Source organism: Lipotes vexillifer, unplaced genomic scaffold (genome assembly GCF_000442215.2).
Source record: "Lipotes vexillifer unplaced genomic scaffold, Lipotes_vexillifer_v1.1 scaffold1067, whole genome shotgun sequence".
Taxonomy (NCBI): domain Eukaryota; kingdom Metazoa; phylum Chordata; class Mammalia; order Artiodactyla; family Lipotidae; genus Lipotes; species Lipotes vexillifer.
The window spans coordinates 1,967,640-1,977,927 of record NW_006775205.1 but is presented as its reverse complement, the minus strand read 5'-3'; the positions used below and the strand labels follow the sequence as shown (position 1 = coordinate 1,977,927).

At 43.3% G+C, this 10,288-nt stretch overlaps 1 protein-coding gene across 2 annotated transcripts in view; it reads left to right on the top strand.

Annotated features, from left to right (window-relative positions):
• Positions 1 to 1,306: 1,306 nt before the first annotated feature.
• LCORL (ligand dependent nuclear receptor corepressor like) overlaps positions 1,307 to 10,288 on the top strand; it is a 166,650-nt gene continuing 157,668 nt past the window's right edge. The window contains exon 1 of one of the 2 annotated variants that reach the window (XM_007449826.1): positions 1,307 to 1,575. In XM_007449826.1, coding sequence (XP_007449888.1) covers positions 1,416 to 1,575 — 160 coding nt within the window. In that variant the 5' untranslated portion in view covers positions 1,307 to 1,415. The remainder of the gene's footprint in view (positions 1,576 to 10,288) is intronic. The other variant, XM_007449827.1, reaches the window with a different exon arrangement.

Here is a 10,288-nt window from a genome sequence, read left to right as displayed (position 1 = left end):
GTGGAGGTGGATAAGGAAGGATAATCCACAAAACAGGGAGGATGGAATTGAATTCAGAATTCATAGAAGTTTCCAAGAAGAATTAAAACATATTTCCCACAGACTTGTGCATAAATTCCCAGTAATCCACAGTACTTCTCAGCAAACTGTGTGTGTCATAGCTTCGGTTCGGCCCCCTGCACGTGTACAGAAATGCATGCACAATCACTGTGGTGCAAAAGTTAAAAATGTCATTGGAGTTTATATCTAATCAAAAGCTTTCTCTCTCTCTGAAGAAATATTTTCTCTAGCTCAGCGCAGAATTCATTCCACAACATTTAAATGCTAAATCTCGTGCTGCGCACTGTACTAGGGTTAGGCAAGGGAAAGACGGTTCACAAGACTTAATGGGTCGCTGTCCTCCAGGAGTTTACTTTTTGCGGAGCATAAAAGTGTCCCCTTTTGGAGTTTTCACCCAGCCACCTCCAAGCCCCCCGTAAACGATTTCCGGTGAAAAGCCCGCAATTTTTCCCTAATCTTTACAAATATTCTCGCTTTCCGAGATGTCATCGCCCTGGAAACTGAAGTTACTGTGGGTTCTCTCTCTGGACATTTGGCAGTTATTTCGGATGCAGCCGAATGACCGGCTTGTTTCCTTCCCAGCAGCGACGAGATCACCGTGACCCCCAAAAGTTTCCAGCACTTTAGGCACAAAGCGCAGCCCGAACCTTCAAGATACCGACAACTCTAGCGGCTTCCACCGCCTTTCTATCGTAGATCCTAAGGAAGTTAAGGTGGCTGGGCCAGACCCCGCAACGCGCGCAGCGCACTGTCCTGAGCGCTAAACCCACAAGCCGCACAGAGCCGAGATGCCGAAGGCCAGGCTGCAAGCCCAAGTGTGCGAAGGGTACGGAAACGTGCCCATCCCTGGCGGACTACAAGAACCGGCATGAACCGCGCCACGGCAGCAAAGCTCCGCTTCGGGACCCCAGCGCAAGGAGACCTGGGAAGTGAAGTCTCCGGGAGTCCGGAGTCGCGTCGCGAAGACAGAAAGGAAGCGTTGCTAGTCCGCTCCATTAGCACGCCGGTTCCTGGCGAGGCTCCGAGCCTCTGGCTCCTGCTCAGGGTTTTCGCGAGCGGGGGGAGCGGTATGGCTCGCTTGAGTAAACTCCGGGGGGAGGGGAGACAGGGGAGTAGATGGGGAGGCGGGGTCAGCGGAAGCGGCAGGTTGCTTCCTTCTCCTCACGCTCCTTCCCCGCCTCTCCCAGAGGGAGCGGTGGGAGGGGGAGGAAAGGGCAGAGGGAAGGTAGTGTGACACGTGTCAATCAACCCCCTTCCGGGGGGCGCGCGCTCCGGGGCTCGCGCCGAGGGCTCGCGCCCCTGCCTCGTGCCTGCGCCGCTCGTATGTAAATGAGGGCGCGTGACGCGGGACGCAGATGGACAAGGGAAGAGAGAGAATGGCCGCTGCCGCCGCCGCTGCTGCCGCCGCCGCCGCCGCCGCCGCCGCTCAGTGCCGGAGCCCTCGGTGCGCGGCGGAGAGGAGAGGATTCCGGCGGGAACTCGACTCTTGGCGCCACCGCCTCATGCACTGTGTAGGTAAGAGAGACACGGGCCGGGGCCCCGGCTCCGCGCGGCGACGGCTGCCGCAGCCTGAGGAGTTTGTGGCAGAGGGGTTTAGTTGAATCTCCCGTTCGGGTCAGTTCATTGGGAGAGCGAGATGGGAGCGGCGGCGGCGCGGCGGATCCGGCGCTCGCCTTTTGTCTGGGGGCTCCTCGCCCGGCGCGGTCCGCGCTCCTTTCCCCTCCTCAGCTCTTTGGCTACCCGGGAACTGTTAGTTCGGACCCGCTCGCCGAGCCCCCGAGGAAACGGCTCGCTTGCGCTCTCCCCGAAACTCCTCGGCGCCCCTGGCCGCTCGCCGTCAACCCTGTCCAGAGGGAGGAAGCGGCCGGTGGGTCGGCGCCCGGCCGGAGAGGAGCCCGCGGGCAGAGCCGGCGGGAGGAAGGCGGGCTGGTCCGCGCCCCCGCCGGGTGCACACACACCCCCTTCTGCCGCCGGGGTCCGGGCGGGCCGACGCGACCGGGCTCCCGGGGACGGGGACCTGAACGACCCCCGGGAGCTCGCGGGGCGGGGGCCGCGGGTGAGCCGGCTGGGGGCGAGGGGCGGCGGGGGCGTCGCCCGAGGGGCGGGGGGCGCCCAACTCTGCCCTCTCGCGCTCGGCGGCGGCGGCGCCGTGTGTACTCCTTTAAGAAGGAGCCGCTCGAGCGCTGACGGTTGGGATTTGAAGTTCTTCCTCCCTCTTTGGAAGTCTGGACGGAGGGGGGGTGTTGCCATGGCGACGGCAACCCCCCCGTTCTCCTCGCGGACGCCCCGAAGACTCGGGTCCTCTTTTACTGTCATGTGATGGACCCTTCCTTGCACAGACACGCACATCGCCCTCCCCAACTCCCATCCCCGTTCTGCAATTCCGTCTTCCCTTTTGGTTGGGTCGGAATCTTTCTGCTTCAAACTTCTGGGCTCCGGGCTGTCATTCTGAGGGTTGCTCGGGGGTGGCGAGAGGTGGTGGGACCTCCCCACCTTGCCGCCGTCGCTGTTTTGTCTGAGTAAGACGTGTGCGTGGAGCTGTTATCCAGCAGGTTGGATAACACCGAGTGGGCACCGAGGGGATAACGCGGTTTATGGGATGGGGTGTGTTGTGTTTGTTTTGGAAGGGGTTGATGGGTGGGAGAGTAGAAGAGGTAGAGGGAAGGTTGCATTGTCTAAGGAGTGGATAGTGGCAGCAGCTTGCTCGACTGGCAGTTAAATCTTGGCATTTGGAGTTGAGGAGTAACCTTAGTGCCCTAAGAAAACAACTCTCTTACCCTGTTTCCATCTGTTCTTGCGCCACCTCGCGCCCCTTTTCCCCAAGCCCCCTCAGATTTGTTTGGTTAGCGCCTGAAGATCTTTCTTGTTTTTCACTAGTGAAAAGGAGATCGTGGTAGGATAAACTAGTACAACTTCAAATCAGAAATGTGCACTGCAGAATACGGTGGATATAGGAAAACGTACGAGAAGGAAGTTTACTCTGAGTAGGGGCATTTAAGTTATGTTCAAGTAATTCACTGTTTTACGCTTTAAAATATGTTTTGTCCTTATCTAAGGAAATGTTCTAGGAAATAGCTTTAGTCAGGTATTCATAAGTGATTTTATCTCTTTTTAAAAAGTGTAAAAAAACCCTCACGGTATTCTTATATAAAAATTTTAAGCGAAGGGTTGGTGGTGCTTTCCGAATACAAAATGGACCCTGTTTTTATAAGTGCTTATGTAAAGATCTCTTCCACTGACAACCTGTTTGAAAATTGTTGAGTTCGTTCAGTTAGAATCAGGCAGGATGATAGCATTGTAACACTGGCTCGAGATACTATTGTGTTAAGTTTCGCCGAGGCACAGTTATTTGATGGTGTCTTTGGACAATTTTTATATTTTAGAATACTTTGGCTTTTTCTTTTTTCTCATCTTGCTTGTTTAGATGCATTAGGTATGGCTTCGTCTCACAAAAATATATGTGCTTTTGAAAAGAGTCGAATTTTAATTAAACACAAAATTAATTGGGTTTGATGGAAGAAGAGAAATAGGATGTCTTTCTGTCTTACCTACTTGGATATTCAAGTAGGATTGGAAGACATTGAAGATTGTGTTAATGCTGTGTGTCTAATATGTAGTCTCTATATTACATTTTTAATGTAGTATACAGTTGTCCGGTATTTGAAAGAAAATTTTTTCCTGAGCTCTAACTATATTTGAGAATTATTTCCCACAGTCCCAGTCCTAGTCAGGAGACCTAGGAAGATCCATCTCATAGTTTGTTTTTATCATGGTTGTTTTTAAAATAAACAATAAAACTCACTTAAGCAGGATATACACTGGTTGATTGGGTTTTTTCAGTAGTCTATATGTGAAGCATCTACTCACAGTATGAATTGGGATTAAATGTATTTTGTGTGGGCTTGCCTGGTGGCGCAGTGGTTGAGAGTCCGCCTGCGGATGCAGGGGACACGGGTTCGTGCCCCGGTCCGGGAAGATCCCACATGCCGTGGAGCGGCTGGACCCGTGAGCCATGGCTGCTGAGCCTGCGCGTCTGGAGCCTGTGCTCCGCAATGGGAGAGGCCACAACAGTGAGAGGCCCGCGTAACGCAAAAAAAAAAAAAAAAAAAATGTATTTTGTGTAACTACTTTAAGTTACCTTTTGCTGTTACTTTGTAAATATATTTGAAAAAAGCTATATTCTTTTTACTTTGCATGTGGGTATGTGTGTGAATATATATGTGTATATGTACTTCTGTATTGAATATTCATTGCTCTTATTGGTTGAAATTATTTTTATAAAATATTCTTTCTGCCTTTGGGGAAGAAAATGATCCACGAGTCTTATTTTTAAATGAAGTATGGAAATTGTAAGCAGTGTCTCAGGGCCTTACAGCAAATTAGTATTGAGCCAGTAGTGAAGTTTTAAAATCTCAGTTCTTAGCCTAAATCTTTAAAGTAATCTCATTCATTTTTTAAATAACATATATAAATATTCTAATCTTATGAGCAAAAAGTTCATTTTCCTTGCCATGACTGCTTGTAGTTAGCTAAGATGTTTAACTCTTGATATGGAAAGTGATATTTACCTTTCTTTATTTGTGGAACTCATCTCTTTAGGTTAGGTTTATGGCTACTCTGTGATTTAATCCTGGTTTTTCTTTTTTTATAATTGAAGAGTTGTCCTGTAAGCTGTGTGGCCCAATTAATAGCTTTATTTACAATGTGCTTTTTACAATTTGATTTTTCTCTGTAATCATCCTGTACTGTGCTATACTTTTGAATATGTTCATCTAACAAATGTCTGAGTGCTTATTGGATATAATAAATAGTATCCTAGTACTCAGCATGTTGAGTGATAACAGATATAGTCCTGGATCTTATGGAATTATGTATGGAATATATAATTAGTATCTGATAAATCATATAATTTAAAGCAAAGTCAAGTCCAGGATTAAAAAAATGCATTGGTATATTTTTACACATTATCAGGACTTGTTTAGTCTATTAGGATATTTGATCTGGGAAATAAGTTTTCTGTTTTGTTTTAACTTTTTATTTATTTATTTATTTATTTTTGGCTGTGTTGGGTCTTTGTTTCTGTGCGAGGGCTTTCTCTAGTTGTGGAAAGCGGGGGTCACTCTTCATCGCGGTGCGCGGGCCTCTCACTGTTGTGGCCTCTCCCGTTGCGGAGCACAGGCTCCGGAAGCGCAGGCCCAGCGGCCATAGCTCACGGGCCCAACCGCTCCGCGGCATGTGGGATCTTCCCGGACCGGGGCACGAACCCGTGTCCCCTGCATCGGCAGGCGGACTCTCAACCACTGCGCCACCAGGGAAGCCCTTAACTTTTAATTTTGATATAATTTCGAACTTACAAGAAAAGTTGGAAGAATAGTATCAGGAACTCCTCTATACCCTTACCCACATTCACCAATTGTATTACATTTTGACGTATTTGCTTTATCATTCTTGCCTTATATCTATATCTTTTTTATTTCTTCTGAACCATTTGAGGGTAATTTGGAGACATTATGCCTCTTTACCCCTAAATTCTTCAGTTATATTTCCTAAAACCAAGGACATTGGCTTACCTAACTACAGTATAGTTATTAAAACCAGGAAATATAACATTGACATACTATTAATGATACTATTATCGAATTCATAATCCATATTCGGATTTTATCCATTTTACTTTATAAGCTTTTCTCCCTAGCTAGGATCATACATTGCATTTGGTTGTCATATCTCTTTTTAGTCTCTTTAAATCTGGAACACTTCCTCAGCCTTTCTTGTATTTCTTGACCTTGACATTTTTGAAAAGTACAGGAGAGTTATTTTGTAGAATGTCCCTCAATTTGAATTTGTCTGTTGTTTCCTCATGATTAGATTGGTTATGCATTTTTGGCAGGAATATCTCTGAAGAGATGTTCTGTCCTTCTTAATACATCATATCTTGAGATTCATAATGTTGTTTTGTCCCAGTGTTGGTGATGGTAGCTTTGAAAATCTGGTTAATGTTGTATTTTCCATATTTCTCCCTGAAAGTTACTATTTGTCCTTTTGTAATTAATACGTAATTTGTGGGAAAATACTTTTGAGGAACAGGATATTTACATAGTCTCATCAAAACTTTACCCACAAGTTTTAACATCCATTCATGATTTTTCTAGCTTCATCATTCTGTAACTAGTAGTTGATATTCTGTCATAAAACAGTCTATCCCATCTTCTCCTTTATTTATTTTGTTATTTTCATCCGTATGAACTCATGGGTTCTTATTTTATTCAGTGGTTAAATCCATTACTGTCATTATTTTGATTTCCAGATTGTCCCAGGTCTGGCCAGTGGGAGCCTCATCAAGCTGTCCAGTGTTTTTTGACAAATCACATGTCTCCCCAACCCCTCCCTGCCCAATGATTATTTTTGAGCACTTCCTTCCTGCCCAAACAAGATATTCTAAGTTCATCTTGTACTTCACATGTCCCAGCCCTGACATCAACCATTTTTCCAAGGAGCCCTCCATTCTTTTTAGTGGAAAATAGATTTAGATACCAAAATATGAACACGAGGTGTCAGGACTGTTTGTTTGTTTGTTTTTTTCGGTACGCGGGCCTCTCACTGCTGTGGCCTCTCCCGTTGCGAAGCACAGGCTCCGGATGCGCAGGCCCGGCGGCCACGGCCCATGGGCCCAGCTGCTCCGCGGCACATGGGATCCCCCCGGACTGGGGCACGAACCCGCGTCCCCTGAAAAGGCAGGCGGACCCGCAACCACTGCGCCACCAGGGAAGCCCCCAGGACTGTTTTTAAGCCCTATTTTTCTGATACAGAAGTTAATAATCAGTATAACCAGTGTAACTGATTTGCCTAAGGTTACAAAAATAAAACAATGAAGATTTGATTAGAATCATTTAATAAACTCCAACATACCATTGTTGTCCAGTAGAAATAAAATGGGTGCCAAATATATTATTTAAAATTTTCTAGTAGCCACATTAAAAAAGCATGTTTGATTTAGCCCAATATATTAAAAATATTTTAACATTAATCCATATAAAATTGTTGAGTTAGTTTACATTCTTTTTAAAAAATTAAGTCTTTGAAATCAGTTATTATAGCATATCTCAGTTTGGACTAGCTGCATTTCAGGTGCTTAGTAGCCTCATGTGGCAAATGGCTACCACGTTGTACAACACAGTTTTATAGTGTAGTGACTCTAGCCAAGGCTTGATTACCTTGGTACCACTTATTTCAGATCGGTTGATACTAACTAAACTGATACCTTTCCCCAAATCTTTTATATGAATAACGTAATATAGTGAATGGGAATATAGGCACTGGAGCTACACTACCTGTGTTTGAACTCTAGCTCTCTAGCTGTTACCACCTACCAGGGTGGTCAAGTTACTTAACCTTTCTGTACTTAAGTTTCTTACCTGTAAATTGAAGATAATGAGGTTGTTCGAAAATTAATTGTGTTGGTATGTTAATATGTGTCTGCCATATAGAAAACATTCCGTAAACATTTGCTGTTGTTATTATTTATACAGGTTATTAAAAGCTTTGAGCTTTATGTTTTTGCCAGTAGATTCTGGTGGGAATACTGATGAACAATGAAGAGATTGTGAGGCATGTTAGAGAAAAAGATAGTAAGGGCTTGAAAGATCTATATTCTAGGGTGTTCTTGAGCTGTAGAGTCATGGAGTTTAAGAATCACAGTATAATTACTTAGCTTGATCTTCGCTTTTTATGTATAAGAAAAGCAAAAGACATTTGATGCCGTCCTACGTTGCAAGGAACGTTTTGGCTTTGTGGTAGCTGAATACAAGAAATCTGTTTAAATTCATTAAAAAAAAATCTGTATCATATTATATCATCTTGAACCTACTCTTTGTTGGTACCTACTCTCTGTACTCTTCCTGTTAACCACATCACTGTCTTAGAGTTGTACACTCTGCAGGTGTTTGCAGAGTAGACTTTTCCAAACTACCTGCCCCATTGATAATCAGCAGTATCAGGGGCAGAGGATATTCTCTTCCTCTATTTTTTAACCTCTGAAGAAGTTACGGGAGCACTTCCTAGAGCTATAACACTTAAAGATGGGATAGTCCAGGTAAACAAAGTTCTAGATCATCAACTTGACACTTCTTTCCGGCTGCTTCTTGCCTCCTACTCTTTTATTTTTCCGCCAACTTCTACCTCATCTTGTCACTATTGCTATGTAAATTCTGGAAGAGTAGATTTACTTAGAAATCTGGATTTGATGAGAACTGGTATGTATGGGTCAACTACCCAAAAACTTTGCACAGCTGTCTTTTCAGGCACTAGCAAATTTTTTATTCATTAAAAAAAGATGTGAATTAAAGCACTATCTAATAATATGTATCAGGCAAATGGAATCTGTGATGATCATGAGTAGCTGGGTGGTAAAGACATATCCAAATTTCTCTGTAAAACAGGCACATTGTAAATTTTGCATGTAAAGTTTGAAATTCTGTGTACTCTTGGATTGTACACTTGGAAGTTCTGCCATCCTTGGGTTCAAGTAGTATATGAATTTCGTATATTTGCATATGTTAGAAACAGGCTGTATGCTGGTCTGAGGATATCACATGTATTCTCCTTTCTGTGTGGTGCTGTCTCTTCCTGTCCATGCTACTTCCCTTGGCTGGTTACATGTGTGTATCCCTCCCTGTTTGGCTGGGTACTGTGATAAGTTCCTGTTATGTCACCAGAAGTAGCTATTATGTATCCTCCATGCTCCCCTGGTTTATCTTTCAATCCTGGGGTTTAATTCTTCTACCACTGTGCAGTCTTGGGAGGAGCAACAGAGGCATGTAGATTTTTGGATATGCAATTTTTTCTTCCTTTTTGGTAAATCCAGTTTTTCAATTATAATATCATACGTTATTGAGGTTTAGAGTTTCTATCTTTTTCTTTTTTGATAATATTCCTTCTTTTTTGGGTGTGTGTGTGTGTGTGTATTTTATTCACCACAGAGTTAAGATAGGAGGCTGTGACTAGGCCCAGACCAACCTACTGCTACCATTAGGAAACTAATTAAGGTAACAATGCCATATTTATATTTGAAGAACGGCACTTTGCTCTTAATAAAGCTAAATAAAAATTTGTTTTGAGGATTTTTATATTTTCTAGAAAACAGCTTACAATGAAGAATCACTTTTCTATATCTCCTTTCCTTTTATATGGTTTTCCCATTAATTGGCAACAACCCTGCTTACTTATATTTGCTTCTTTGCTTTTCTTTTCTCTTTACCTTGATCTATTACCAAGTTATTATTATTTTCTTTACAATATCTCTTGGATTCAGTTTTTCTGATGAAGTGTTAAGCACTTGGGCCGATTTAGGTAAGACTCTAGTTTATATCAGTATCTGCATCATTGATTTTACTGTCCTTCAGTCTAGCTTATAACCTATATTAAATCATTATTTGGAATAGCTACTTTGATTTTGTACTTTACAAAGCAGTATTATCTCCCACTTGTCTTTTTTCATCAAATGAAAGCTCCTGACCGTATCCAGTTAGTTGGTCATAGTCCACTGGGCTCCTTCCCTGTTCTCTTGCCTGGTTTCTTCTTTAGACAGCCCAGCCACTTTCATCTGCCTTTACTTCTGTTTTGTACACATTGCTCCAAATTCTTGAGTATCTTATTAATCATAACAGCTACCCTGCCTGCATCCTCAGTCTCCTTCAAAATTCAGTTGTAGCCTAGAGTCTTTTCTAAAATATTTCTTGAAAAACGAGTTTGAGACTTTCTCTGTTAATTCAGATTGACCAGTTCTTTTCTGATGGCTATGTGTAAGGTGTGTATGTAGGGAAGAAACTTTGTCCAGTAGTCTTCATATTTAAATAGTAAACTATTTAGTAAACAGTTTAGGGACAAGGGGCTAAGTCTTCACAAATGGTAAAAAGGATTAAGAATTGAAAGAACATAGTTCCTTTTTAGCCTCTATTGTTTTAACCTTAGGCATGAGTCATTTCACTTTTCATAGCTGGAAATCTATGGATAATAGATTTATAGCTGTCCTTAAATATTCACTATCTTTTGTTTTTATGAAAGGTGCTATAATACTTATATAGTAGTGGTTTCTGGGCTAAAAATATAAATTAAGGAATTACCAGCATAAAGATGATATTTAAATCCTTGAAATGGATGAGACCACCTAAGGGTAAGGGATAGTATAACTAGGGAGGAGTACTCAGTACCATGTCTTAAGGAATCTTAG